The 27672-nt window shown below is 54.6% G+C and overlaps 8 protein-coding genes across 8 annotated transcripts; 3 read left to right on the top strand and 5 right to left on the bottom strand.

Annotated features, from left to right (window-relative positions):
• Nucleotides 1-2001: 2001 nt before the first annotated feature.
• Nucleotides 2002-2721, top strand: P152DRAFT_459361 (uncharacterized protein). The gene has a single exon (XM_033679660.1). The coding sequence runs from the start codon at nucleotides 2064-2066 to the stop codon at nucleotides 2478-2480; it is 417 nt and encodes a 138-aa protein (XP_033533050.1). The 5' UTR covers nucleotides 2002-2063; the 3' UTR covers nucleotides 2481-2721.
• Nucleotides 2722-4863: 2142 nt separating this feature from the next.
• P152DRAFT_398975 (exocyst complex component Sec5) lies at nucleotides 4864-8069 on the bottom strand (the record flags this gene model as incomplete). The annotated part of the gene is made up of 3 exons (XM_033676496.1): nucleotides 4864-5493; nucleotides 5540-7656; nucleotides 7715-8069. 3 exons carry the CDS (start codon nucleotides 8067-8069, stop codon nucleotides 4864-4866), a joined length of 3102 nt encoding a protein of 1033 aa, XP_033533049.1.
• A 474-nt stretch (nucleotides 8070-8543) lies between these two features.
• P152DRAFT_514988 (isocitrate dehydrogenase [NAD] subunit 2, mitochondrial) lies at nucleotides 8544-10667 on the top strand (the record flags this gene model as incomplete). Its single annotated transcript, XM_033682880.1, has 6 exons — nucleotides 8544-8622; nucleotides 8682-8750; nucleotides 9017-9103; nucleotides 9156-9278; nucleotides 9325-10044; nucleotides 10160-10667. Coding segments are annotated over 6 exons (1153 nt in total), but the record flags the coding sequence as incomplete, so codon positions are not given.
• Nucleotides 10668-11178: 511 nt separating this feature from the next.
• Nucleotides 11179-12803, bottom strand: P152DRAFT_53808 (mitogen-activated protein kinase Hog1). Its single transcript, XM_033683061.1, has 5 exons — nucleotides 12405-12803; nucleotides 11786-12289; nucleotides 11655-11733; nucleotides 11417-11603; nucleotides 11179-11297 (listed from the first exon to the last, which is right to left on the bottom strand). Exons 1-5 carry the CDS (start codon nucleotides 12636-12638, stop codon nucleotides 11216-11218), a joined length of 1086 nt encoding a protein of 361 aa, XP_033533047.1. The 5' UTR covers nucleotides 12639-12803; the 3' UTR covers nucleotides 11179-11215.
• Nucleotides 12804-16560: 3757 nt separating this feature from the next.
• Nucleotides 16561-17823, bottom strand: P152DRAFT_398953 (uncharacterized protein; the record flags this gene model as incomplete). The annotated part of the gene is made up of 1 exon (XM_033676495.1): nucleotides 16561-17823. The coding sequence occupies one exon, from the start codon at nucleotides 17821-17823 to the stop codon at nucleotides 16561-16563; it is 1263 nt and encodes a 420-aa protein (XP_033533046.1).
• Nucleotides 17824-20973: 3150 nt separating this feature from the next.
• P152DRAFT_459353 (uncharacterized protein) lies at nucleotides 20974-21481 on the top strand. The gene is made up of 2 exons (XM_033679659.1): nucleotides 20974-21424; nucleotides 21460-21481. The coding sequence occupies exon 1, from the start codon at nucleotides 21128-21130 to the stop codon at nucleotides 21422-21424; it is 297 nt and encodes a 98-aa protein (XP_033533045.1). The 5' UTR covers nucleotides 20974-21127; the 3' UTR covers nucleotides 21460-21481.
• A 770-nt stretch (nucleotides 21482-22251) lies between these two features.
• Nucleotides 22252-23405, bottom strand: P152DRAFT_375759 (putative translocation protein sec62; the record flags this gene model as incomplete). Its single annotated transcript, XM_033675605.1, has 3 exons — nucleotides 22252-22344; nucleotides 22408-22949; nucleotides 23036-23405. Coding segments are annotated over 3 exons (1005 nt in total), but the record flags the coding sequence as incomplete, so codon positions are not given.
• A 929-nt stretch (nucleotides 23406-24334) lies between these two features.
• P152DRAFT_54836 (uncharacterized protein) lies at nucleotides 24335-25699 on the bottom strand. Its single transcript, XM_033683064.1, has 5 exons — nucleotides 25275-25699; nucleotides 25015-25211; nucleotides 24911-24962; nucleotides 24729-24856; nucleotides 24335-24514 (listed from the first exon to the last, which is right to left on the bottom strand). Exons 1-5 carry the CDS (start codon nucleotides 25328-25330, stop codon nucleotides 24420-24422), a joined length of 528 nt encoding a protein of 175 aa, XP_033533043.1. The 5' UTR covers nucleotides 25331-25699; the 3' UTR covers nucleotides 24335-24419.
• Between the last annotated feature and the right edge of the window lie 1973 nt (nucleotides 25700-27672).

Below are 27672 nucleotides of genomic sequence, written 5' to 3'. Positions count from 1 at the left end.
GGAGTCGGGGAAGGACTCGAGAGCAGGATGATGCAGATGAGCGCGGACTCGATCGAGGAATCGTGGTCGATGGCCCTGATGTGGTTCGATTTTAGTTTCCAGAAGGCAGCTGCCCTAGCGTGCGTGCTGGGGTAAGTCCAAGGCAGAAGCGTCGTGCGATGGATACTATCTAACGTCGACCGATTATTCGTGGTTGGATTGATTAATAGGTGCCTGAAAGCTGTGCGCGTGTACAAGTGTAACGGTTGCGGAAATGCAATTATCGTGTTCCTTCGTCAGGAATCGGATGGTTTGTACGAGGAATCCACGCGTGGGCCGGGTCCGATCGTTGTGGAATCGACGGATTCGGAGGCACCGAGCGATGGTGTCGTGGGATCCGATAAGCTGGTCGCTGAGCGGGAAAAGGGCGATGCAACAAAGGGGTTTGGTTGATCGAAGGCGATGGATCGCTTCGAGGTGGAGATGGAGGGAAGAAGTCAGTCGCCTGGTTCCGGAATGTCTCGATTTCCGCGTCAAGATTCGGGATCGCAGCTCAACGGATTGCGTTTGGTGGATTCTTCGTTTCTACACCTTCACGTGGTGATGACACACACTGGTTCCCAAGGTGGCGGCGGACAACGCGCGGCGAGGAATTCAGCCTTGCCGTGCACGCAAAACTCGCAGCGGAAGGAGAACGCGGTGGGACGGTGGAAAGAAGAGTTGGCGATGGAAGTTGAAGATCGTGGAAAGCTGAATCCCGTCTTTGCTAAGTTTGGGGATTTGCGGGTTGAAGCTAGGCCGTCCAAGCTGGGGTGTGTTGATGGCCTGTTTGATGGGCCGGGTTCGTTCGGTGGCCTTGTCTTTTGGGGCCTTGAGGGGATCTTTGGGGGATTTTGGGGGGGCTCTGATGGGGATTCGAGTGGACTCAGTGGAGGTAGTGGAGAGAAACAATCCAATGATCGAATGCAGTTTACCGTGGAGTTGCGTCGTGTGAAGGGGAAAAGAGGCCACGTCCTTGGGAAAGATAATGTAACGACGGAAAGAATTTCCGGACGGGAAGATGTTGAGGAGCTGGAAGGATTGACGATTCGATTGCGAATTGGGGAAATTGAATGGATTGGTTGGAGACCAGCTTAGCCCTCTGGCACAGCCACGTTCTGTTGCGGGCTGAATGGATTTGCCGTGGCAGGGAGGGGTGTCTTGTCAATGGGAAGATTCAATCATTAGGAGAAGCAATCATGTACTTGGTCGCTCGTGCAGGATTGCTCGTGCAGGGAGCGCAGTCCGTAGCCGGTGGATGCAGAGGGCGCTTCGGGACGAGTTTCGGGACGAGATTGGCAGTGGTCGCGTCGATACCGAGTGTTGGAGCCCAAGGATGAAGCACGAGTCCAATGGAGGGTAGAGCTGGAGCAAGTGGAGAGATGGGGATGGGGATGGGGATGGGGATGGAGATGAAGATGAAGATGAAGATGAAGATGAAGATGAAGATGGATAGGTATACAAAAGAGGGAGAATAGCGATGGATGGATGAATGATGTGGGGGAATGAATTGGTGGATGGGAATGACCGGGAGAGAGGGTTCAAGTTGTGACGTTGGAACAAACGAAACGATGTTGGGGGGATTGAGGGGAGAGATGCGAGAGGGAATTAGACAATTACGGCCGAATGAGGTAATTACGAAGTGAGAAACAATGGGGGGGACACTTGGAATAAGTGAACCGGAGAGAGAGATGTGGGTGAGGAGGAGGACTGACAAGTAACAGGAGGAGGAGATGGTGGAGATGGCGGGTGTGAGCTTAAAGCTGTGGGTGAGTGTGGACTTTGGAGCTGTGAGAGCTGGTGAGAGTGCGGGTCATGACATGCCTGAATGCCTGAAATGGCTGTCCAGGTCATGTGAGGTATTACTCTATCCGCCTCTCTCGTCTCAATCCAGGAAGGAATCATTCGACGATAGGGGGATTCCAGACTTACGGATATCGGAATAGTGTGCAGCGGTTCGATTGTTTCCATGTTCTCATTGTCAATTCTCAAGGTGTTAATCAATCTACCTCGTGGTATGCGGTATCTGCACGTCGGCACCACACATGCACAACACCCATCCTATCCTTCACTCTCCCCCCCTCCTCTTCCCTCTCCATCTCGCGTCCACCAGTTCCAATTCCATACCCCTCCAATCAACCAATCCACATCCCCTCCCACATACAAGCCAATCCTTCGAATGCATCCGACATCCTCCTCTCCGTTTCCCCTCCCCACGACGCCCAGCCCCGCTTAACGGGATTCACGGATTCGGGGATTCAGGCACGGGATGGGCACAGACCGCCCTAATGCTCGTTTCCCCTCCCGGGCTGGGGGCTCTGGCGCTTGCAACGAAGCTAACCATTGACCCCGACCCGATGCTTTCCTTAACTGAACCTCCGTTGTGCATCCATGTCGAAATCTCTAGGCCCCTCTTTTCTCTTTTGGCTTTCGCTTCGAGGGGGCATGCTGGTGGGATGTGAGATGTTGCTGCTGACTAGTGTGGTGGATGGATGGGAGGGAGGGTTTGGATGTTGGGGATAGGAGACTGGAGCCTAGGTGAGTGGGCGGGCGGATGAGAGGATTGGTGGACATGACACGCAAGATACATCGCAAAAAGCAAGCAGGCAATGCAGATCCTCTCGTGTGGGCTGGAGCCTGGAGGGAATCATTTATCGAATCGACTCACACGCAGAATCTCCGTCTGCTATTATCCCGTCCAATTATTAGCAACTGGCAACTGACAATCGATACATACTGACTACTGCCATGGATGGACGCACACCCCCGCTTTCACCTTCCAAATCTACCGACCAAATTACAAAATCGGCCAGGATAGGGGATGCAAATCCACCGAACCGACCGTGCTTGTTGGCACACTTGGCAGTTTGAATCATCCCCTGCATGTCGAACCGGAAACTAGGAGACGTCTTTGATTCATGTTTGCGCTCCTGTTGTACTACTACGTATGGTACGTTACATTAACACGCTACGTACTAATCGTTCACGGAATTCTTACCTGCCTGCTGCGCGTCCCCAGAAGCGTTCCATTCCCTCGAACAAACTCCAACCTCAACCAAACACCACACGTATCCGTGCCGTGCAAGGGAAAAACGTGGCGTAGGCGGCATAGCCTTACCGAAACGCGTTCAATCCCTTGTGAAACCGAGCGCTACCGCGTAGGAATTCATGGGACAGACTTGGCATTGTGCGTTCGACAGGCCACCGTCTTCATCGTGATGCTCGTGATGGCTCGTGGTTGACCGGAGCGGAGTAGATATGGTGGGAGGAACGGAGAAGTGCATCGCTTGTTTTCGTGTCATCGATTCATGAAACCTCCCGAGCATAATTCGGAGGGGGGTCGCTCCAATCCAGATGAATCTACATGTTCCTCGAGAATCGCCGAATGGGAACATGTATGCGCAGCAGAGATCAGTATCGTCAATATGCTCTTCCCATATGATACCTTTTGATAATGCGACTATCGAACCCCATCGCCATATAAACCGACTCTGAGTCTTTCCCCCTCGCACTCGTCCATAAATATCGACAGTATTAATAATCAAATCTCCATCTCAAGAGCGAAATCCAACACAGAACAGTATTCTGCACCAGCAACCGAGATCCAAACTCCCACCTCTTCTCCCCCGTCCGTTCCTCCGTCTCTGACCTTTCTCGCTTCCGGGACCCCCCCTCGCCGATCCTTCACCCGCCGATCCTCGGCATTCAATATCCAAAATTTCAAACCCCTTGCCCCAACATCATGCAAACCAGGTCCCTCACCCACGTGGCAACAAAGATGTTGCCTACCTCATCCCTCCCCCCAAAGGAAACCAAGCACGAAACAACCGCTCAATGATTGAAACGAACAGTTCAATGCCTTGACTCTTACTGTGTAAGCTACGGGTCTCATCCCTTGACGCCACAATGCGGGGGAGTGCTGATGCGGACGGTGGATTTATGCGTACTAATTATAGGATCGATACGATGGGGGCATGCGGTGCGCTATGATTAGCCGCGTCCGTGGTGACTAGCTCGCTTGGGAGGATTCCAAATTATGCTTAGTTGGAATCGGGAGGGAGGATGGGCGGGTCACAGGTAGGAGTGCAGTTATACATGATGCATAAGGTAGATGGGCGGATGAGCGTCGCTGAGGCCTAAGAATTGCCCCGAGCAGAACCCTATACCTTACTATGTACTACGAGGATGTTATTTACTACTGCCCCTCCTCCGTTCATTCGAACCCTCCAAGCACTGAATAGCGCATCTATCAATTCCCAATTCCAGTTAAGACCTAGCTCCTCCAACGACCAAAGTCCAACAAGTCCCAGCTAGCATGTTCCGAATTACGACCAAGGCATCGCGTCAAACTAAGCTGCATAACAAACTGCATTAAAATGCATCCCTGCAACAACGTGGACGGAAGGCGGATCGTCGGCCCGGCCAGATGTCGAAAAAACCCTAACCACGGACGTATGCGAACTAAGGCGCAGGGAATATCACGTGCTGTCCGAATTCGCTGGTGCGCCATGTTGTGCGATGGGGGATGTTGGCGATCCTTCCCTGGTGCGGATGAGATGAACTGTGTGGGGATAAATGATCGGGGAAGAAAGATGAGGTACGACGGACACGGAAGGGGCGCTGAAATACGCGGGTTGGTAGAGGTTGTGTACTGTACAGGGGCGATTCGATGGGATCTTTGCGGCTCTGATACCGTCCGTTATCGCCTATCGAGGCGGCTCGTTGCGTCGCTCGCCCTTCGATCGATCGTGGTTGCGTGGGCGCCTGAAGCAGAGGCTGCACACCGAATTAGCACCGCATCACCCAAGAATGCGGAAATAGAAAGACGAAAAAGAAAAAAAACACTCACAATTCTCCCTGGGTACTCTCCTTCAACCGCTTCAACGTCATCTTCATCTCCGGCAACTCATTCTTCAACTGAAACCGCGCCTCATGATCCGTCTTCCCGTCCAGCATCGGATAAATCGCCCCCTGCAACTCCGTCACCTTGTTCGTCGTGTACGCCATCAGCGTCTGCGCCGTGAACTCGCAGTCGATAGTCGCCTGCATCAGCGCCGGCAGCGGATACCGCTTCCTTTCCCCCAGTGCCCCGATCATCGCCTCGAATAGCTGCTCGAGGAGGTGCTGCAGGATGCGTGGAAGGAGCGGGGACGCGGCGCTGGCGACCTCGGTGTGCGTGAGGACGAGGGAGAGGAGGACGTCGGAGACGTAGGAGGAGGTGGCGGTGGGTTTTTGCGTCGGGGCCCAGTCGGGGGAAGGGATGGCGGCGAAGAGGAGGGCGCGGTGGGAGGCGGCGAGGGGGTCGACGTAGCTGTGGAAGAGTTGGGCGTCGATTTGGGAAAGAAGGTCGGCGATGGTGGAGGTTTCGGAAGCGAGTTGGACGGAGAAGTCGGTTTCAAATTGGGTGATGAGGTGGGGAACGATGTCGTGGCGGATGGCGTTGAGGTTGCTGAGGGTGAGGAGGATGCGGGTGTTCTAGATAATCAGTCGATATAACGCAGATGAGAGAGGGGATACATACCGCGTTCGAGGAATCCACCACGCTTCCTGATTCTACTCTCCCCGCCTTATTCGCCGGTGCCAACAAACTATCCGGATCCACCTCCCACATCTCCCTCTCCGCCTTCCGCGGCCTCTTCGCATTCTCCACAATCCCACTGAGCGCCTTATACAAGCTCCCCACGAACTGCTGCCGCACCTGCTGCAGCAACTTCGCGCTCGGCGGCACCACCACCTCGCTCGACCCCTGCCGATTCATCGCCTCGCTCACGTACAGCATCCGCTGCATGCTCCCCAGCACTGTCCCTTCGAACGCCATCAGCCGCGTTGGCAGGTTCGTCAGCTCCTTCGCGTCCGCGCTGCGCGTCCAATCTTCCAGTACCCGCGCGTTCTCTGCGTCCGCCACCCACGCCGCGCACACCGCGGCCACGCACCGCTCCCGCGCGACGTTGATCAGCGCCTTCAGCGACTCGGTCGGCCGTGCGCCGGTGCCGTCGCGCATGATGCTGAGGGAGGCCATTTCGCTGGCGGCAGTGCCGAGGAGGTTGAGGAGGCGGCCGAGGTAGTGGGCGGCGCTGAGGGAATTGGCGAAGGGGGGCCAGAAGGAGTAGGACTCCCAGGGGTCGCCGCGGAGGGGGGACGGGGGCGGGAGGTGCTGCGGGTCGAATTGGAAGCGGGTGTCGCTGAAGGGGGGGAGGGTAGCGGACGCAGGGGTCCGTGGGGTGCCAGGGCTGTTGGGGATGGGGGAGAGGAGGAGGGAGATGTCTTCCGTGGGGGGATCGGAGAAGATGGCGTGTATGCTGTCGCGGATGAGGGAGATGAGTTCGCGGGCGCCGGTGCGGAGGCTGTCGACGCCGGCGGTGGAGAGGCGGTGGTGGCGGATGCCGTGGCCGTCGATGCCGGGGGGGAGGGATTGTTGGGCTTTGCCGTTGATGAAGGATTCGGCCGTCGCCCAATATTCGATGACTTCGCCCAAGATGCCGCCTTGCGCGGACAACATGGCGTTCATGGTGGTGTATAAATGTTCCCAGAACTCCAGCACTTTCGTCGAGTCGAACGTCGCTAAATTCGAGGGTTTCCCATGACTTCCTGCCGACCGTAAATGCGTCGCGATCATCTTCATACTCGGCCTCTCCCCACTCGCAAGCCTTCGTCGGAGAATTTCAACCTCGATTTTCGACCGCTCGGCCGTCGCGATGATCTTATTCTTCAAGAAATCATACCGACTCAGCAACCATATCCAAATGGGGTTATCGTCCACCCCCAGCTCCAGCAGGATGCTAATCAGTTCCATATGCTCCTCCGGCTCATTCTCCTCCACCGCCGTCCCGGGCCTCGTGAAATGCGTCCCCGCCAACCGATTCCACACCCCCTGCTTGAACTTCGCCACCTGGCTTTCCACATCGTTCCACATCCGCGCGGTGACGATGACCTGTTCGATCTCCCGATCCTGCATCTGCACCCCGCTCTCCAACGCCCCCTCCACCATCGCCCGCGCATCGTCCGCGTACTTCCGCGCCCGCGCATACTCCTCCACGATGCTATCGTTGTCGCGCCGTTTGATCGAGTCCGCGATCGACACGCTCAGCTCGAAGATCGCGCGGTGTTTCTCTACCGCCCCCAGGATCGCCCGGAGCGTCTCCTCTTTATCGCGGCTGCCCAGCGCCGGGCCCCATACCTCCTCGGCGCGCACCGCGACTTCGAGGATCGGGGCTTTGATTGGAGCGACGCCGTAATCGTTCTCTTTTAGAAGGGCGTTCTTCCGCTTTTCCGGCGTGGTGGACCGCCCGTTGTCGACTCCGAGCCGAGGGCTGAATGCCCCGCTGCTATTCCGGAAATGACCGCCGATACTATTTCTACTTAGATTCCGGGAGTGCTTGCGTTTATGGGAAGGGTCCGGCGATGTCTCGGTGTTTTTCCCGCGCATCTCGTTGTAGACGGTGTCGATGGTGGCTTTGGCGCGGACGAAGCGCTCGAAGTTGGACTCGACCAGAACTTTCAGGGAGGCGGACTTCTTCTCGATGGAGTGGGAGAGGAACTCGAGACCTTGCATGAGGTCTTGGGTGGAGTCATTGTTGTGGATGTGGGAGAGGAATAGGGAGGGATTGAAGGTGGTTGACGAAAGGAGGAACTTGTTCCCTAGAACATATAAGCATACATCAAGCAAAAATATGTTCTATAATTGGCTTCCACATACTTAACTTCATATCCTGCTCCACCGGTAGTCCTGTCGACCGTAAAACGTTCACCACGCTCATGCTGCTCCCTAGCGGATCCGGTTCATCCTTCTGCACCAAATTATCCGCCCCTTCCTTGGTCTTCTCAAACCCGGCGATGCTCCTTCGGCCATTCGGGCGTTCGAGGATGGAATACCGTGATCTCGAGCGCTGCACCGGGACCTGGGCTATGGATTTCGAGGTGACCCGCGAGGGTGGTTCATGTATGTCGTCGCCGTCGGAGTCCTCGTTGTCCTCGTTGTCCTTTTCGACGGGGTACTCGGAGGGATACAACGAGAGGATCTTATAGTGGTTTAATAGCGTGGTTTCATCCATGGTGAATTATTTACAATACAGAACGGCAGGAGGGTGATTGTCGGGTGGTTAAGTCGTAGTGACAGCTGTACTCTGATATCGGAGCTCCTGAGCTGTCTGGACGTCAACGTGAAGTTATGGAGCCAAGCAGTGATATGCCTGAATGCCTGAATGCCTTAATGCCTGAATACCTTACGCGAAGCGCCTGCATGTGGTTCACCAGAGTTCCTGTCACGTGCCTGTGTTCCGCTGAACCGTAAATGTGGCTGACCTGCCGGCTTGGCATGTGGCCGTGCAGGCCCACCCGCTCCTGCCTTGCTGGGATTGCACGGTAATGATGCAGCAGAAGTTGAAGAACGTCTTTAGGGCGATGGGATGGATGCGTTTTATCTTCCATTCTCTCCCCCACCCCTTCTTCCACCCAATTCTCCTCACCCATTCCCTCCATACCTTTCTCTTCTTTCTACACTCGGTATCGGCTCGCCAATTACTCAAAATGGTAGCAACTCGGTTAATTGCTCGTCCCGCGTGCAGATACCTGGCGCGAGCCAGTTTCACTCCTAGTTGGACCCAGGTACCAGAGATCAATTCTCTATACGGATAAGAGGAACGGAATCTAACTCGGCTTAACAGGCTCGATCCTATGCCGCCATCGCAAAGAATGACCGAGTCGCCAAATTTTTGGGAACGAAAGGCAATGATGTACGATCCGCCAACTCCGAACATTCCGCACCTCCGAACCATGGTCCATCCGGAGGGGTAGAAATTGATGGTCCTGAGCATATCCCAAGGGCGTTGCTTAATTGACATTTTTCCTCTCTTCATTTGATTCGGAAAGTCGATAATTACATCTACGACTTCCCGCTATCTTTGACTGGGGGAACGTCAAAGCGAAGGATTATCAATTTCTTCCACCCAGATATCGACCAAGCGCTCCAACATGAACACAGCTGACCACTTGAGCATAGGGAAAATACACCGTCACATTAATCGAGGGCGACGGTATCGGACCGGAAATTGCGCAATCAGTCAAGGACATCTTCACCGCCGCCAAGGTATGAACAGTCCTCCCCTCGACCGCAGCAAATCTAATCATGGATGATCCAGGTCCCGATCAAATGGGAATCCGTCGATGTCACTCCCCAGCTAAAAGACGGCCGCACCGTGATCCCACAAGAGGCCATTGACAGTGTGACACGGAACTACGTTGCGCTGAAAGGTCCTCTCGCCGTACGTTACCCCCCTCCACTCACCCTCATCCCACTAACCACCCTAGACCCCTATCGGCAAAGGTCACGTCTCCCTCAACCTCACCCTCCGCCGCACCTTCAACCTCTTCGCCAACGTCCGCCCCTGCAAATCCATCGCCGGCTACCAAACCCCCTACGACAACGTCGACACCGTCCTGATCCGCGAGAACACCGAGGGCGAGTACTCCGGCATCGAGCACATCGTTGTCGATGGCGTCGTCCAGTCCATCAAGCTGATCACCCGCGCCGCCTCTGAGCGCGTCCTCCGATTCGCCTTCCAGTACGCCCTTGAGGTCGGGAAGCCCAAGGTGCGTGTCGTGCACAAGGCGACCATCATGAAGATGAGCGACGGGCTGTTTTTGCGGACCGCCAGGGACGTGGCGAAGGAGTTCCCCCAGATCGAGTTTGATGCGGAGTTGTTGGATAATACCTGCTTGAAGATGGTGACGGATCCGGCGCCGTACGCGGACTTGGTTTTGGTCATGCCGAACTTGTACGGCGATATCCTGTCCGATCTGTGCGCCGGGTTGATCGGTGGACTGGGTCTGACGCCGTCTGGAAACATTGGCGATGAGTGCTCGATCTTCGAGGCCGTCCATGGAAGCGCGCCGGATATTGCCGGGAAGGGGCTCGCGAATCCCACCGCGTTGCTGTTGAGCAGCATCATGATGCTGCAGCATATGGGACTCCACCAACATGCGGAGCAGATTCAGACCGCCATCTTCAAGGTGTTGGCTGAGGGCAAGGTATGTCGTCTTCTTCCCGTTTCCTTTCCATTCTCTCCGGAATTCCCATTTCATCTCTAGCAAACAGCGTCCCTCGAACATCACCCAAAGAAGTCCTACTAACCCACTTCCTCAGACCATCACCGGCGACCTGGGCGGCAAAGCCAAGACCCACGAATACGCCGGCGCCGTCATCAAGGCGCTGAACTAAGCGTCTGAACTCCAACCCAACCCAAAAGAACCAAGAACACACCGTCGGCCACCCCCGCCTATGCACCCATCCAGTTCCCGCAATCTTGTACCATACATCCATTCATATTCCTCATTTGAAAAGAGTCCGCATATCGCTTCGTTTCGTTTGGGAAAGGGGTTCGGGCGGACGTGAAATGATATAGGTCGTGTAGAAAGGGGATGCACGCGTTGATAGGACAGTTGTATAGACATTTTGATATTTTCGTAGAATAGTATTTGCGTTCAGAATGGTGGTGTCTGGAGGCGGGGATGAGTGACGTTTCGATCATGTCCTTATAGACCATGGACTGGGGGGTTTCAAAATGTGCCCCGGACAAGAAGCCATCGAAGTGGGTGATCCTGGAGGCACTCGAATCCCCTATTATCGAGGCGTATCAAAGTCCTGACAACCCCCTTTTCCCCGGCGCGCCGCCCGCGCTATTTTACAGCGACCGACATCCCCACAAGCTCTACCCCCGTGAATTAAGCATCGTATGACCAAAGCGCATCATCGTGATTATAATTCATGTATTCTCTACCCTACCCTACGCCCATCCCCACCATCTCCCCTTTTCCCCTATCCATCCTCCGCAAACCAAGCATCCCGACAACCCCATTGCCCATGCTGCCTGTATGTAGCGATATAGAAAACCTCCCACGAGCCAACGCTAGCTCGCCCGCTCTCCTGTCTCCGATCAGCGGAGACCAGTCTCGCACCAAACCATGACGATAAAAATAAACCAGGAACGAAAAAAATATCAGTGTCGGCGTGCGTCATCGGATCGCGATGATCCATGCCCGGTATTTCCTTTTCTCGTGACTTCATCCCTTCCGCGATTCCTTGCTTCCACCAGCGACCGGTCTGCGTCATCGCCGATGGCGTCGTAGTCGTGTGAAGTAGTGTCGTCGTTACACGCTCCGAGCAGGGTCGGTACGCACATCAGGGTTGAGGTTCGATTCGTCATGAGCCGTTCTGCACCTCCTGGGTGCCGCCACCCTCTGCGCCGGCGTCGACGTTGTGGTAGTCGAGGATTTCGGAATACCTAATGGGAACCTCGTTAGCTACCTTGAACGAAATCGTACAAGAGAAAGAGAAAAACAGCGAAGTCCACCCCGTCCCGAAAGACAGGCAGGTTCAGTTCTAGAGAGAAGGAATACGCACATCATAATCTTCCATGTATCAACCGGCAGATCCGCATTATTAAACGACCAGTCGAATTTCTCCTCCGCGACTGGCTCGTCGGACGCGTCGTGATAGTCATCGCGGAGGTAGTCGTGCTGGAGGGCTTCGGCGGCGCTGATGCGGGATTGGGGGTTGAAAACGAGCATTTTCTCGAGGAGGTCAATGGCTAGGTGGGGTTAGTTGATTCAAAAAGGGGAGATGGGAAGGGGAGACGAACCGCGTGGTTGGAAGCCCTTGAAGCGGACTTTGAAGTCCTGGCGTTCGCGTTTGGGGAGGGATTGCACGAAGCGGAGGGTCTGGAGATGTTAGAATCTGGGTGGTGGACTGTCAGTACTAGAGAAAACTCACGTTCTCGCTGCAGATCGTTTCTACTACATCAGGCGGCGGGGTTCCCAGCAACTCGGTGATGATCGAGAATTGATTGACATGGTCTTTCCCAGGGAACAGCGGCCGCCCCTCCAACATCTCCGCGAAGATGCACCCGGTACTCCAGATATCGACCTCGACGTCGTATTTCTGCCAGGTGAGCATAATCTCGGGGGCACGATAATATCTCGTTGAGACATATCCGGTCATCTGCGGATCCTGGATGCGTGCGAGGCCGAAGTCGCAGATCTTCAGGTCGCAGTTCTCGTTGACAAGGATGTTGGAGGGCTTCAGGTCGCGGTGGACGACGCCGGCGGAGTGCACATATTTCAGGCCGCGGAGGATCTGGTAGAGGAAGAATTGGGCGTATTTCTCCTCAAGGGGGTGCGGGGCGGCGATGAGGCGGTGGAGGTCGGTGGCGAGGAGGTCGGTAACGAAGTAGATATCTTCGAGGGGGGAGATGAAGATGTCGCTCAGGCTGATAATCTGAGGGGTTCGGTTAGTATACGACTCGTCTCGAATGCCATCTCGTCGGTTCCATCTAATCGGTAAATCTGGCGGCGTGACATTGACCACGGTTCGTCGGTTGGTGAGGACGTACATTTTCATGCTTCAAATGCTTCAACAACTTCAACTCTCGATACGTCCGCTTCGCCAACACAGGGGTACTAAACGGTTTCATGATCTTCTTCACCGCCACCGACTGCCCTGTCAACTGGTCCTTGGCCGCGCATACCAGCCCGAACGCGCCCATGCCTACCGGTTTCAACTCCGTGTACCGGCTCGTGATCTCGAACGTCGTGCCAAAAATCTCTGCGCGCACGAATTCCGCCATGATGATGGATGTGGATGACGGTTAGAGGAGATGGATATTCCGCGATGGAAATTGGGAAATGGATATGGGGATGATGGAATTGGGATCGATATCTGCGGTGGAGGTGGGGTAGAGGTAGGGGAGATACCGCGATGGTTTGGGTAGTGCAGTGGGGTCCAGCAATAGACGTAACTGAACTGGCGCAATCTGGCTCTTAATTGACAGCTGCGAGACAAAGGATCGAAAATAATGGATGCGATTCAGCTCGATATGGGAGTTCAGGAATTCAGCGCGTCTCCGTCGTGGTCGGAACTCTCTCCGGGTGGGTAGGTAAAATTTTGTCTGTTGTGGATGGAATTCGAAAAGGCCGTTTTTCAAGGAAATGTCTCCGGAATTGTGTCTGATTTTTCAGTGGAAGAGAGTACCTGGTTTAGAAACATTAGTCTTCCAGAAGGGCAGGAGAACCGGATTTTGGAGGGTCCAGCCACGCAGGGGCGATTTGAATGGACGGTGTGGAGTTTGATAGAGAGAAACTGTGGCGATACGTTGTGCAAGGAAATGGAATGGGATGAAGATCAGGATGGTATTGTAATAACACTGAAAATAGCGTTGTGCTGGTGCTTGGAAATGGGCTCTTCGTATATCCTGAGGCCGAGGGGATCGAGGTTTTGTGCATCACCCCGGGTAGCTCCAACTGCAATCTGAAGCATTGACTATAGCAAGATCTAGGAGCACGCTATGACGACATGGCTTTTTCTCCTTCGGGATCGCAGGATTCTACTCCGTAACGGATCCATGATGCAGGAAAGCAGCACCTAGTGCTAGGTAACTTCGGGGCCACGCTTCTACGGTGTGATACGAGATACGACCAATGATGTCTTTGTGGAGTGGGAGATCGGGGAGAACCCGGAATGGAGGTCCGAAGGTGGCTTCTCCAGAAGTCGCCAATTCGATTGACGCGCATCGATTGATATGGGAGGAATAGGAACTCAGGGAATTCATCAAGGACTATCTCTGGCAACGACGATACGACGATGTTGAAGCGGCTACGGGAAAGACTGGCCGAGGGAGGAATGGTCGACTCCTTGCTTGACTCCCTGAGAAATCCCAATACAATCATTAGCCTCTAACTGCCCTTGGATCAATGCCACACGCGCTTCTAGATTCTATTCTGGTCCGAGTAACTTCTACTTCACGAGTATCTACCGAAGAGGGATAGGAGGACGAATATTACCACGATTCCGGGGAGCATACGGATCTAACTCAGCGAAACCATTTCCCGATTTCAATATCCTCCTCTCTGTTTTACTCAATTGAAGTAATATGCAAGTTTCATCCCTATCTTTTCCTCGTTTCTCCTTTTCTCGCGGCCGAATATCAGGTTTCCTGTGGGTGAGAGTGTTGACGTCATCATGCCGTCATACCTCATCAACTGCCAACAACTCACAATAACTTGAGGGCTGCTACATGTGATGGGGCTGCACGTGATGACTCTGCTAAGTAATCAAATCATCCTATCTTCTCCCTTTCGACTTCACTTCCACACAACTTCTCTGTCCCTACAATCATATTCCAATTTCTGTACAATGAATTGATGGCAAGCCAATGTAGATCCCAGTACCTCTCAGCAGATGCACTATACTGAGCATTACTGTGCTTCCCAACCCAGTGGAATGCGACGTTTGCTTTCGCCAGCAACATGATACACACCGAGGTATGGTTGTGTCAGAAGATGAAAAGCCCTTAGTTAGGGGTATCCCTTTTGGTCCCTTAGATTTTGCGACAGGTTGAGTCATTGAGGTATCCAAGCCGAAGCTCTGTTCGATTCATTTCGATGTCTTTTATTTTCCTTGAAGTCTTCATTCGAGTCTCGATCTTCTTCAGCTTTCAGTCTGGATCAAGCCTTCTTTTATATGAGCGTGATGGAATATTTGCTGAAACGTTCATCGCCATACTCATCCTCCTGGACTACCTGACCGACGTTCTTGTCAGATCGAGAAGCAGGACATATATATTTCAGCAACTCAGCGCATTTCCGTAGCACCATCTCGTGCCGTCGCTTCAGTGACTTCTGCCGCCGATCCATATGTTCCTGCCGGTCGATCGGTTCTTCTCCTAATTCGTTTGCAAGGCCCACCCCATCATCCTCGGATTTGGTAGGCGCTTGGTTTTCTGCCATGGTTTTCTCTAAATCCGTCGCAGTCGATTCGCCTTCTGTACTTGCAAAACCCAGCCTCGTCGATTGAGTGGGCTGTTCCTGATGATCGGATAGAAAGAGTGAGCCGCTAGATTATACAGACGAATCACCCTAATTCCAAAAACATCGAGGGTCTGCAAGGCCGCAGGGTCCCGGTTCGAAAAGCAGCCTCCATTTGCATCTTGGGCATATGATGCGGCAATGTTCAGCACAGGTCCCGTAAACCTCACTCGTAGTCGAGCTCTCATACTTGCAGTCTTCTCCTGAGTCATGAATTTCCCTCCGGTCTGCCTGAGTCCACTCGGTTCTTCGAGTCATGTCACTTACAAAGAGTCTATCCAAATATACCTGAACCCTAAACGCCGTGTGAAATCTATGACATCACTAAACATCTTAGGAAGTTCGCCGGGAGAGATACGGTTCAGTAATGTTTGTTCATTGGAACTGGTGAGCTTGATGGTTTCTGCTTCTCCCCTAGAAAAATGTGAGCCCGCATTCAAATATAACTGTATAAAAGTACCAGCAGTGACTTAATGTCAGATACTCGCTCCCTATCGGAACTGGTGGTTTAGGGAGAACTCTCGGAGCACTCTTCATCCCCGACGTCGATCAGTTGAGTTGGCAGCCAGTCCGAGCGTACTAATTAACGCACTCCACATGGTCACGTCGACATTGCGATAGCCAAGCTTGGATTTGAGCTACTGTCTCTTTAGAGCCTGTGCTATTCCCAGACAGCTCCCATGATGGACCTAGATACTCCTGTTCAACGCCCCATAGAACGTCCAACCTCACAAAAGGGTGAGACAACTGTTTGCCCCCTGTACGAAGCGCAGAGCCATTTTCCAACCGGATTTCAGGCAGTGCGGTACACGTGTTGGCCGTGATCTGAGACTTCGCGTTGTCGTGCCACTCTTCATCGGAGGCTAACTATTCTTGCTGCGCAGCTGGGGATAGTTGAGCCCGGAGCAATGCACAGAGTTCGCACTTCTCTGCCAATTGTTGGAGGTAAGAAGACAAGAAGTAATGGCCTAATTACTTGTCAGTCCTTAGTTCGGTGGCTCTTCCTACTCATTCCATCCATTCCACCTACACAGAGTTCCATTCACCGTACATCGATTCTGTCAGTCTTCGTTGAATCTCCAGGCAATATTCGCAAAGTGTATCCATGGTAGTGGCTGTAGCGCTGCCATCTCACCATGGCGTTCGCAATGATCTTGAGACTCGACCTTTATATCCCATAGCACAAAGCACCAAGAACGAGGTGGGATACTGTTGAACGAAGGGGTGTATTGCAGGGGCATTCTCGCGTAGCAGGGAACATTCGCGAGTTCTCGACACTCTTTGTGATACGCCTCCAGGTCATCCGTTTCTTTCGCTCTAGATACATGCATGGAAACCTCAGTTATGCAAGCAACCTGCCACCACATTATTTCAGCGATGAAGTTCCAAAATGCAGCACTGCGCATGTCGATAACCCCGGACATCTGCGCTATGGCGGCTGACCGGCCTCATCCCATCTGATGGTAGGAAGACCTGCGAAGGCTGGATGAGTAACTACTGTCGTATGACAACCGGGTATCCCACCTCAAGAAGATGATACACCCGAAAACTCGGTTGAGTAGGAATAAGCAACCATTATGCATCTGCATATCAATTCCTAGCAATGTATGGACATCCTATTCCCTGATCTACCCACCCCATCATCCCCATCATCCCCACCATCACAACCCTCAAGCATATCATAACTCATAATACCCCCTCCGACTCCAACCTCACCAAAAGCCGCTCGGCACTCTCATCCTCCACCTTCTCCGCCCCATCCCCTCCCCTCCCCACCCTCCTCCGCCTTCCCACCATCCCCCTCAACAACTCCATGAACTCCCGCAGCCCTTCGCTGAACCTCCGATGAAGCGCGTCAACAGTCATGGATGTTCTGTTCGCGGTTGAATCATCCGACTCGGTGCCATTGTTGTCTTCGCAACAGAGCTCGGCGAACTGGAGGACGTAGCTGAGGAGCGATTCGAGCCGCTCGCGAGCTTGCTGCTGGCGTTTGCGGAGAAGGCAGCCGAACAGGACAGACTCGAGGAATTGCTCGTGGCGGTCGTGGACGGTTTCGACGCCGACGTGACCGAGTCCATCGCCGAAGTCGTCTCCCTCCCCACAAGTCTGCTCCTCGTCCGCCAACCGCTTCTCCACCGCCCCTAAAAACCCCTCAAACGCATCCCAACCCCCCCTCACCACATCCCCACAAAAATGCCCTATACACACCCCAACAAACCACCTCGCCTTCCATCGCATCAACCCCACCCCCTCCCTCCATGGCACCCGCTCCACCACATACCCCACCCGTACCAAGCGCACCAAGAACTGAAACACTTCGTCATACCGCTCTAGCGCCCCCGGCGTCAACACCGCATCAATCGGTGGCGGCGCACGGTATTCGAGGCGCAGGAAGTCGAGGGCATAGAGCGTGCTGGGGTCGAGGACGAGGGGGATGGTGGTGGGGGGAAGTGTGCGGATGGAGAAAGAGAGGTGGTGGATGAGGTTTGGAGGACCTTTTAAGGGGGGCGACGAGGCGAGATAGCTATCACCCAAGATGCCCATCAGCGCCAACCGCAACTCCGAGCTCGCGGGCGGCCACGTCTTCTCGCCTCTGCTGGCGAGCTTCAGGCCGAGTTTATCTCCGATGCGCGGTGCGCCGGGGTGGCGTTCGGTGGAGGGGAGGTCGGGGTTGAATAGCGCGGAGGTAAGGGCGGTGCGGAAGTGGGGGGAGCCGAGGAGGTGGTAGGAGAATTGGAGGCGGAGGTGGGCGGCAAGGTGGGTACGGAAGAGGAGGTGGAGGAGGGATGTGGAGAGGAGGGTGGATTGGGTGGTGAGGAGGGGGGAGAGGGAGAGGTGGGGTGTGAGGGGGAGGGGAGGGGGGATGGTTGGTGGGGTGGGGAGGGGAGTAGAGAGGAGGGGGTGAAGGAGTTGGGAGAGGGGGGTAGTGGGGGTGGGAAGGTGGTTCATGCGGGTGATAGAGGAGGTAAGGACGTCGTCGTATGATGGATGGTCGCTGGGTTCGGACTGATCGGCCGGGGGGGTCTCGTCCGGGGGGTTGGGGTTCGGAGTCTTCTTCGACCAGCGGGTCACGGCTCGCTTCACGTCTTCCTCGTATCGCTTCGCCTTGTGCGTGATCCGTTCAATGTCATCCCACTCAAACGCCCACCGCACCTCCGGCGCCTCGATCCCCGTGCGCGCGAGATTCACCAACGGATGATCTGGTTGATTCGCGCGCACAATTCGCAGATTCCGGCCCGTCTCCATGATGGCCTGCGCCTCGTCTCGGCCGAAGAAACCTGGCATCCGCTCGGGGTCGAAGACGTCGTCGAAAGCCTGAACACCAGATAAATCCCCGCTCTTCAAGCCAATCCACCGCGCCACCCCGTCCAAAAACGGTGCACACACCCTCCTCGCAATCTCCAACACCAACGGCCGCATCCACTCCATCTGCCCCTCCCCCTCCACCAATACCTCATAAACCCTCCCACACATCTCCGCATCATCCACCACCCCTCCATCATCTAACCTCCCCACCAACTTCTCCACTTCGGCCAGAACTCTCCCAGGCCACTCAAACACCGCCTGCAACTGCACCGCGCTCCTCACCCCCCCAACCCGTCCCCCCACTTCCCCCTCCGCCCCCTCCACCACCTCTCTTACCACCGTCCCCAACGCCACCATCCCCGCCGCCCCATCCACACCCTCCACTATCCGTTCTACAAACCCCCTTAACCGCCTCACCGCGCCCCCGCACCCCGCCAACCTCCCCACCAACCCCGCCGAACTCTCCCGACTACACCCAGGAATCCTCCCATCCTTCACCATCGGCACGAATTCCTGTGCGTGCTCATCGAAGTGGAACAGCGCGGACGCCTGGCCGAGCCCCAGCGCGATGAGCGAACGGAAGAATAGGCCGTGCTGGATGACGGTGCCGGGTGGAGTGTCTCGTGCGCGGGAGTGAGCGAGCAGGGCGGAGTCGAAGAGCGAAGGGGATTCGGAGAGGTATAGAGCGGGGAGGGGGGAGGTAGGGTGGAGGAAGTGGGTCCAAGAGAAGGTTTGGGGTGGGGGAGTGGGGAGGTCGAGGGAGGAGAGGGACCAGATGTCGGAGTTTTCGGCGTCGGTTGGGGGGCGTGAGGATTCAGGAGAAGAGATCAGCGAGCCTTCTGCGGGTTCGAGAGGAGGTAGCGGGCCGTATTCGAAGGCGTCGAGGTCGGGAAGGTGGAGATCGTCGAGGATCGGGTGAGGCGACGCATACGGATGGTTGAATTTGATAGTGGTGACTACAGCACTCATATCAGCACCCAACTCTCCCAACATCTCGACGCGCAACTAGGCATCCTACCATCAAACTCCGGCAACGTAAACAACCCCCCCTCCTCCACCTCCACCGGCGCATACAACCGCGACCCCGCGAACGGATCGCGCAGTTCGAAAACGTCGTCGCCCCACGCTTGGTCGGTAGCCACCTCGTTTTCTCCTTTCTTCCTTCCACGACGCCATCGCTCGTGTGATCGCGACGGCCAGCCTAACGGCCGATCGGAGCCCAGGGACGGCATAGCATGAGCTCGCGAGAATCTCGGGGTTCGGTTATAGGGTCTCGGGCGTTGCTCATTCTGGGGTCAAGGATGGAGAAAGTTTTGGGTGGCCCTGGTTCGAATTGCCTTGGTCCTTGGCGTATGGAGTTGTGGTGGTTACGGTTCTAGTGATAGGATTTTGGAAGCCTTGAAATCATCAAGTCCACGTTGATATCAATGGGACACGCGGGAGACGCGACCAAGGCAGTGAGGCAGCAAGGAAACTCCAAAAGGCAACAAGGCGTGAAGGCATCAACATAGGTAGGCACCAGGGCATCAAGGCAGAAAGACGTGACGGCGCGGCCCGTTCAGAACATCAGAAGCGGCCCATCGTCAAGTTACTCGGTCCAAGAGGAACCTAGAGAAATCCATTTCTCCCAACTCCCAACATTACGATGCTCCCATTTCCCAAGCCTTGCACAGTTGCACCGAACCAGGTTGACCCGAATCGCCTGCGCGCGAGAGAAATGTCACCCTAACAAAAAATTCGTCGCCTCCATCTCCACTCTCCACCCAACTATCGACGCCCGTCCATGTTTTTCCGCGAAGTGGATCTCCCAACGTTAGGAAGTGAGGCAGAGATTTGCATGCCGATGGTATGCGAGGGAATGGGTTGAGGGCGAGTGGAGATAGATCTCGCGATGCTTGGCGGAGGGACAGGGAAGGGTGCGCAAGATTGAGGAATTTTCACTGGGAAGAGTTTGATTTGAGGTGGAAGTCGAATTCTGTTGTTGCATGCGATGGTAGCCGAGTGGAGGAAGGAGAATTAGGGATAGGGAACGGTTGAGAAGGGAGTCTGGATTTAGATGTGAGAGTGCTGAATTGTATGGAATTGTAGACTCTCTTAGCGTCCATCGTGGGTGCCTAAACATTCTATGAGTTCGACATACGCCCTTCGTTGTCACCGACCCACTCGTTGCCAATTGTATGGCATTATTAAGACACCGTTTCACGCTTGCAGCCAACACGAGCACGTATATCCAAGCTACATGCGCTCCACCGAAGAGCAAATGTCCAAATCAAGGGCGTGTTTTGGTGGAATCTAAGCGGCAAGTAGCGTCCCCTACGAGCGATTCCTGACAAAGCGGCGTCACTCCGAGACTTCACTGGTCCATCTGCAACATGACACCCTCCCTGTCACCAATCCACCAATCACCTCTCTTTATGTCAACCTGCTTACATGAACAATCACGCCCTTCGCACTCAATCAATGACAACCCCCCCCGGTCCCATCACCGCCCAACATCGTGAATTCGCCGCTGACCAATGTGATTTTCACCACCGTTTTCAGCATTTCAGCCGTTTCGCAGTACCTGATGCGCCATGGATGCGCAGGGTGAAGGGTCCACCTTAATAATTTATGCCGAGACTAGATTTTTTGAGTCACGACCCAGCAACGCATGGACGTGGTGTCATACGTGCTGCTCTGTAGGGCGTGAATATTTCATGACAGATGGACATCCGGAAAAGTATAAAGAGGGCCGAAGAAGTCGGCGAAAGGTAGGGGAATACTCCAGAGCATCAGTTTATCAGAGCATCAAAGCATCAAAGCATCGCACCAATCAATCAATCCTCAAAGACTACCAGTCTATTAAAGTCTATCAAGTCTTATATCAAGCCTTCATCAACCACCACAACACAACTACCTCCGCCAACCTCACCATCACCTAAAACAAAACCAACCAACCAAACTCGCAATGGAATCCGTCACCCTCCAATACCTTTCCCGGCCCGACGCTATGGACCACAGAACCGCTACCTTCCCCTCCACCTCCCAACCCTCCACCGGCACCTCGACCCCAACTCTTGCCGCTTCCACCAAGTCCACCTCCTCCCTCAAATCCGCGTTGAAGACCGTCGCCCGCAAAGCCCGCGAGCATCATCATAGCGTCAATGAGGCGTATATGACCTACTACGGTGCCGGGACGTATAGCCCGGTCGAGAGTCGGCAGGGGAGCTTTGCGGGGAAGGGGACGTTTAAGCCGCAGGCTTAAGGATGAGATGATAGGGGGATGAGAGGGGATGATACCATTGAGCGTTAGATATTCATGGGAAGGGGTTCGGAGTTTGCTTTTGGGGGTCTTTAGAACGGGTTTTTGTGCCGGCGGGGTCGCCTGCGCATAGATGGGATGAGATATGAGGATCGGGTTTCAGTGCGAATAGAATAATACTTACCTTACTTAAAACGAAGTTTCTTGATATCACTCAATTGTCTGCTTGGTGAGATGTTGGAAATGCAATACTTGGAACTTCTTCACGCCAGACGGTCGACGCGAATTCAGGGGGTCCGCTTTGGGAGTGAGAGGGAGGAGCAGCGGAACCCAATCATGGCGCGCTAGGGATGAGAAAATCAATGACGGTGGATAGCAAGCCGTAAGCACGAAGAGGATGGCACTTAGTACGCGTATCGTCGATGTGGTATCATCAGCCTACGATACATGTCTATCCTCGAACAACACGCATCAAACAAAGAAACCACTAAAAATAACGTGTCCATTGCTAGCAGTTCCGGTGTACAATACAGCATGCATTCTCCCTCTCTAACCGTCTCTCAGCCGCACAGCACGCTCGAACACGAACGCCAGGATGATGATATGCAGCGCCGCACTGTCCCGAATATCACCAGATCCGTAAGAATACACCCTCCACGCACCCCAAAAATAACACCCCTCTCTCCCTACCCTTCATCCTCCTCCACACTCGCATGCAACGCCCTCCTCGTTGCCTGCCCCGCTCCACTCTTCTCCGCGCCACTAGCCACGGTACCCGCCGCCGGCGTCGGCGCAGCGGAGACGGGAGTGGGGGAAGTGCCGGCGGCAGTGCTGGTAGGGGCGGATTTCCCTTCCTGCGCGGCGCGGCGTTTCAGGCGCTTGTCTTTCTTGGCTTGGGAGGCGCGTTGTTTGTCTTCAGGGGTCTGATTTTGGAGAGGTTAGTTGATGAATGGGTGGCAAGGGGGAAATGGGGAAGGGAAACGTACCTCCTGCCACGCCCAGAACGGGATAAAGCTGTCGATGAACCCGACGTCTTCAAAGAGATTAGGGAACAGCCAGAGCCCCGGCGGTGTCACGAAGACGGTGATGCAGAACAAGATAAGTCGAACGATCGCCATGGCGAAGAACAGCCCGATGAGACCGAGCATGCCCATGCTGAGATACCACACCCCCTGCCTTAACTTCACCGGCCACAGTGGGAACATCACCACTGTCACGACTGCCGCCAACGCCCCCGCCGCCATCAACTTCTGCCGCACCTGGCTCCCCTCGTACAGCCACATATAGTGGCAGTCGTCGTGCGTCTCCTGTTGCTGTTCGATCTTGACCGTCCAGAGGCCTTTGGTACGCTTCTTCTTGGAGTCGTCCGGGGACTCGACTTTCGTGACGCGGAGGGCGAGGAGGGAGACGGGGAGGAGCTTGAAGGCGTTTTCGGCGGACGCGCGGTCGGTGACCGGGGGGAGGAGGGGGTTTTTGGCGCGGGCTTGGGTGTAGGTGGGGGATTGGAGGGCACGGAGGGCGCGTTTGACTGGGGGAGTTAGCGGATGACTTTCAAATTCTCCATAGGAAGGTATGTTGTTGGTTAGGTTAGGTGTGCGGAAATGCAGAACATACCTCGGAACATATCCTTCCTTTTCTCCCCGAATACACACGCCCGCTCCTTCAAATCCTGCCCCTTCAACCACTTAGCCACCGCCAACGCCTCCGGCTTCGGCGGCCCCTCATTGATCGGAATCTGCTGCGGTCCTCCATGCGTATGCCCATCATGGTCATGATTACAATTCGGGCCGTGCTGATGGCCCCCCTGCTGCTGGGCCTGCTGCTGTTGCTGGGCCTGCTGCATCTGGTGCTGGCGCATGGCTTCGGCTTTCAACTTCTCGACGTACTGCGGGACCGTCATGTTGTGCTTGCGGGCTTCTTCGGCGAGTTGGCGTTGGATGGCAGCGATTTGTTCGGGGGTGGGCTGTTGCCCGGGGGCGATGGGGGGGATGCCGTTCATGGTTGCGGAGGGCGGAAATTCGGTTGATATGTGTTGGATGGTCGAGAGAGGATTGGAGACCGAGAGAGGTCAATCGAAGGGTCGACTGGAGATGATGTAGGGGGAATAGACGATGTCGTCTTAGATATGCTCCGGTGGATTGATTTTCGAGAAGGACAGGGAACTTCAACGATGAAGGATTATGACATTGGAATTGTATGCCGGATAGCCAGCGGAGGGATCGAAATCACTTATTGCGCTTCACTGGGAGAGGGTCAAGCGCAGTAGATTCAGATGCTGGAATTAATAATTCTTGAGAAGCCAGATGTCCGACTTCCCTCAATAAACTTCCCCCCTGCAGCTTCGACGTTTATGGATGTTTCCGGCCTGGAACAATGTTGATGGATGGCACGTGATCAGGGTCTGTTTACCAAGCCACACCCTGTGGCTGAACACCTTAATATCACGTGATGGCTGGAGACGCTAGAAAATTTCTGTTGCTTTAAATTGTCGCTTTTCTTCTCAACATCCAACCCTCACAACTTCATCCTTCAAGTCACTTGACTACTAGGCTTCTGAACACCAGCCAAATATGGTCCTCAATGTTTCGAAAGTGTCATCGCTCCTCATCATGATTGATGGAACGATGACAATCTCTCGTTAACTTCCTCCATGCCATTGACTGCCAACATCGGTACGGTACTCGGAAACAACTGACCCAATCCCTCATCCCATCCACCATCGTCTACGATTCCAACTCTCGATCGCTCTAGATCAGAACATGACATCCTCCCTCGCCGATCGGCGAGCTTCTTCCCAACAGGAAAGAAAGATGATACCAACAAACACATAAAACCCTTTGCCAACACTCTGGCCCTTACCTGATCTGCTTGCAGACATACCCGTGGTGAAGGCCTATTTTGGTGCAAAGGAGAGAAATCGTGCCATTACTTCACCGGCTCATCCTTCCAGAGGGAAGATGGGTGACTCGGTCCATCCAAAGGCTACATGTCCTTCTTTCTATTTTGTGCTTGTGATTGATCCTCCGCTCGCGCTCGGGTCGTACGGATATCCACCGCGTTTCTGCTGAATGTGATGACTGATGAGGCTCCCGCCTGCAGTGAAGTTTAACGCTGTAGTCAGCCCTGAGCAGAGGAATCGTAGTGTAGCAACCCACGGCTCTAGCGCAGCTGCAATGCGATGCCATAAGCAACCCCAAACTCAAATCCATCAACACAGCACCACCGCATGTCTTGACACTGACACGCACACCTCCGCCTTCCTCGGAGTTTCCTTGCAGGAATCGGTAGCACGACGGTAAGTACTCACCCATCGTGTATCGCAGGCGACCGATTCCGTCCCGAGATGGGTGACACCGACCAGGCACCCTTCCATCGTTACCCGTGATTGTGATGAGCAGACGACCTCCGTTGATGATGAGGAAATATGTGGATGATCTATCTACCTAACTCATAAGAATGTGGACACGAGTTGATATGTCACCTACTCACCTAGCATGGGGAAACACGGATGGGAAATGGAGAGCGATCGTCATGTTGCAGGCTGCAGTATAATTAGCGATCAAGGGATGTCTTAGCGGCAGTGCCATGCTCGCCAAGTCGCCAGGCACCCATCGTCATCATCCTCGAATCTGAGACGGCGCTCAACGCATCGCAAGACCCTCGACTCCGCATCGCAAGACCCTCGATGCCGCAACGCCTCTGCAGCACTGCAGCTGTTGACCAAGAAGTCCTCAGGAAATCATGTGACATGCCATTTGTCTTGATCCATTCGACATCGCTGGAAACACTCCTGGAGCGGAATCGACAGGATTAGGTAGGTGAATGGCGGTTTCGTCGCACGAATATCACGCACCAGATGCCGATCGGCGGTGGTTTGGGGACGGTGTAGGGTCGATTGACCGGGGGCATTTTTGCGGCACGGTCGGAGCGGAGTTGACGAAGCAGAGGCGCGTATCAGCCCTCATCTCATCTCGTCTGACGCTTGATCTTGCCAAATGCCATCACTGTGTCTTCTGGAGCGTTGGCTCATTGCTGGGAAGTGGGACTGGACGTCCAAGATTCAGCAATATTAATAACGAACTATCCAATCCTTCAATCCATCATCCCGCCATCCAGGATCAATCTCCGTCGATCCGCTCCAAATATACGAAATCCAACGCGACCATTCATCTTAATTCCTTGCGCTCCCCGTAGCTCCCGCCAATCCGGGCTTTAACCGGGCCCCGAAATCTCACTAGCATCGGAAGCGAAGGAGCTGATGTTAGCGGGATGGCCGGAAGAGTCACCAGTTACCAGTGAGGCACTGACCACCGGCGACCCCCAGTAGGCGGTAGGGCCACGATCGGGCTAAGTTAGCGACGCAAGTGGACCTGTGCTCGTTCGATGTTCACGAAGTGGGATGAATCATGAATGAGCAGATTTAGAGATTACAGAGTGGATTGCGCGTCGATGGGTGACTCGATTGGTGGGCTTCGGCTGGGTCTGGTAAGTGGTCGGGTCAGTCCAGGGCGAATGGATGATGGAGGACGCCTTGTTCGGAGAGCGAGCCAGTGAGGGCGGTGGGGGACGCCATGGGCTGGGATTTGATGAGGGGGCCTGCGAGGGGAGCTTGGGGGATTAGGGGATTGGGGTGAGGTTGATGACGGATCTTACGAGGTGGTCGATGAGAGGCTAAAGGACCAGGGATAAAGGAGGGGAGGTGGAGGGGGGGTATTAAGAAAGAAGAGGGAGATTGCGGTGATAGGTAAGGTAGGCAGCGGTACATCGATGTCCTTGATAGAGCTGTGGTCTTATACGGCGGTTGTCGTGATGCGAAGGAATGCTTGGAATAGCGGCGGATGGCACCATTGATATTGAAAATCCCCCCTCCGGAACCATCCCACTGGATACCTCCGAACAATTCCTGGCTCATCATATCCATTTCCGTCGACTGCAGCATCTCCATTCTTTATCCAGCCGGCAAACCAGGAGAAATCAAGAGGGCAGAGCGTGGCTGGAAGCTAACGGTAGGCTAAACCGCTCCAGCACAGCCCACACCTCGCTCTCTCGCACCCCTTGCACCACCAACTCTACCAATGATGATGGTGGGTGGATGATCCGCTATCCCTCCCCAAGCTGCAGGGAGGCGAGAGAGGCTTGGGGATCTCCGGGTGCCCGGTCGCCAGCAAGGACACGACGGATTAAGAAATGGGCAAGCGTACAGGAGCTGGAGAGGTCGTTTGGTCGTGGTCGTCGTACAGAGCAACTTCAAACGCTTCAACATCAACCATCGTCTCCGTTTGGGAGTTATCCATCACTTATCGGAGACGAGATATCGAAGACTATCTCCCATAGACTCATAGTCTCGTCCTCACCCGTCCGGTTGTGTGACTTAACGATATCCAGTTATCCACCCCATAGCGCCCGCACGCCCTCCCGCCGCTGCGACAAGCCATCTACTTCCAAACCTCCATTGTTGATAGTCCATATTAATTCCTACTGTACCCATATCCACAATCTTCATTACCCGTGTTACACCAAAGCCCTGCAACCTGCAACCTGCAACCTGCAAGTGCAAAGAACCTCTCCTCTCCATTCCTTATACCGCCTCTTTCTCCATCGACCCTTTCGCTGCCTCTGTTGCCACCTTTGACCTTCCGTTTCATATCCTCTCTCATTCCTCGTCCATCCCCAGGAGCGGCCGCCTGTTCCTGTATTACCTGCATCACTGGGTTGGCGTCGTGTTGGCTTCTCCACGACGAAACGATCCCGGCGTCGCCATCCTCCACTGCGTCCGACACCCTCCCGTGCGTCAGGATTCGCTTGTCCCCTCCTTGCTTGACACTTCCTGTGGTGTCGAACGGGCACGGATTTCGTGACATGCACTGAGGACCGGGGTTGCGTGGTCTGCATCACTCTCTTTCATCGCCGGACAAGCTTCAACAGAGTTTGCATTGATCGAGCGGGACATCGAAAGGAAGGAAAACACGAAAGAGACGACTCATTCCGTTAGCGATGACAGTCGCCAATCTCTGCGGTCGTATCCCCAAAGGCATCGGCACTTGCCTGTCTTCCTGAGTTTTCGCTATTCGCTTTTCGCGGTTCACTTTCGCATTTGGCCGTGCGTGCTCTCTTTAATCGTTCCTTGCTACCATTTTCCCCATCTTCTGGACCGCCTAAACGGAAATGACGACCACGATCCGACAGCTGCCTGCGCAGCTCGGCACGCAAACGAACCTCTTTGACCGGAACGGAGCGGGCCATGGCGATTT

Source organism: Eremomyces bilateralis (assembly GCF_010015585.1).
Source record: "Eremomyces bilateralis CBS 781.70 unplaced genomic scaffold P152scaffold_13, whole genome shotgun sequence".
In the NCBI taxonomy this organism is placed as follows: Eukaryota; Fungi; Ascomycota; class Dothideomycetes; order Eremomycetales; family Eremomycetaceae; genus Eremomyces; species Eremomyces bilateralis.
The sequence above is the reverse complement of the archived record's forward strand: the minus strand, read 5'-3'. Positions and strand labels throughout refer to the sequence as shown.

Bases quoted from the DNA above. Each gene is read 5' to 3' on its own strand.
- P152DRAFT_54836 (XM_033683064.1), bottom strand. From the start codon at position 25,330: ATGCCCCCGGTCAATCGACCCTACACCGTCCCCAAACCACCGCCGATC. The intron at 24,963-25,014 runs GCGAGCATGGCA...ATTATACTGCAG, and splicing joins GATGGGTGCCTGGCGACTTG to CCTGCAACATGACGATCGCT. The intron at 24,857-24,910 runs GTGAGTAGGTGA...TTAGGTAGATAG, and splicing joins TCCGTGTTTCCCCATGCTAG to ATCATCCACATATTTCCTCA.
- P152DRAFT_53808 (XM_033683061.1), bottom strand. From the start codon at position 12,638: ATGGCGGAATTCGTGCGCGCAGAGATTTTTGGCACGACGTTCGAGATC. The intron at 11,734-11,785 runs GTGAGTTTTCTC...TAACATCTCCAG, and splicing joins AAACGATCTGCAGCGAGAAC to ACCCTCCGCTTCGTGCAATC. The intron at 11,604-11,654 runs GTTCGTCTCCCC...AACCCCACCTAG, and splicing joins CAAGGGCTTCCAACCACGCG to CCATTGACCTCCTCGAGAAA.
- P152DRAFT_459353 (XM_033679659.1), top strand. From the start codon at position 21,128: ATGGAATCCGTCACCCTCCAATACCTTTCCCGGCCCGACGCTATGGAC.
- P152DRAFT_459361 (XM_033679660.1), top strand. From the start codon at position 2,064: ATGCACAACACCCATCCTATCCTTCACTCTCCCCCCCTCCTCTTCCCT.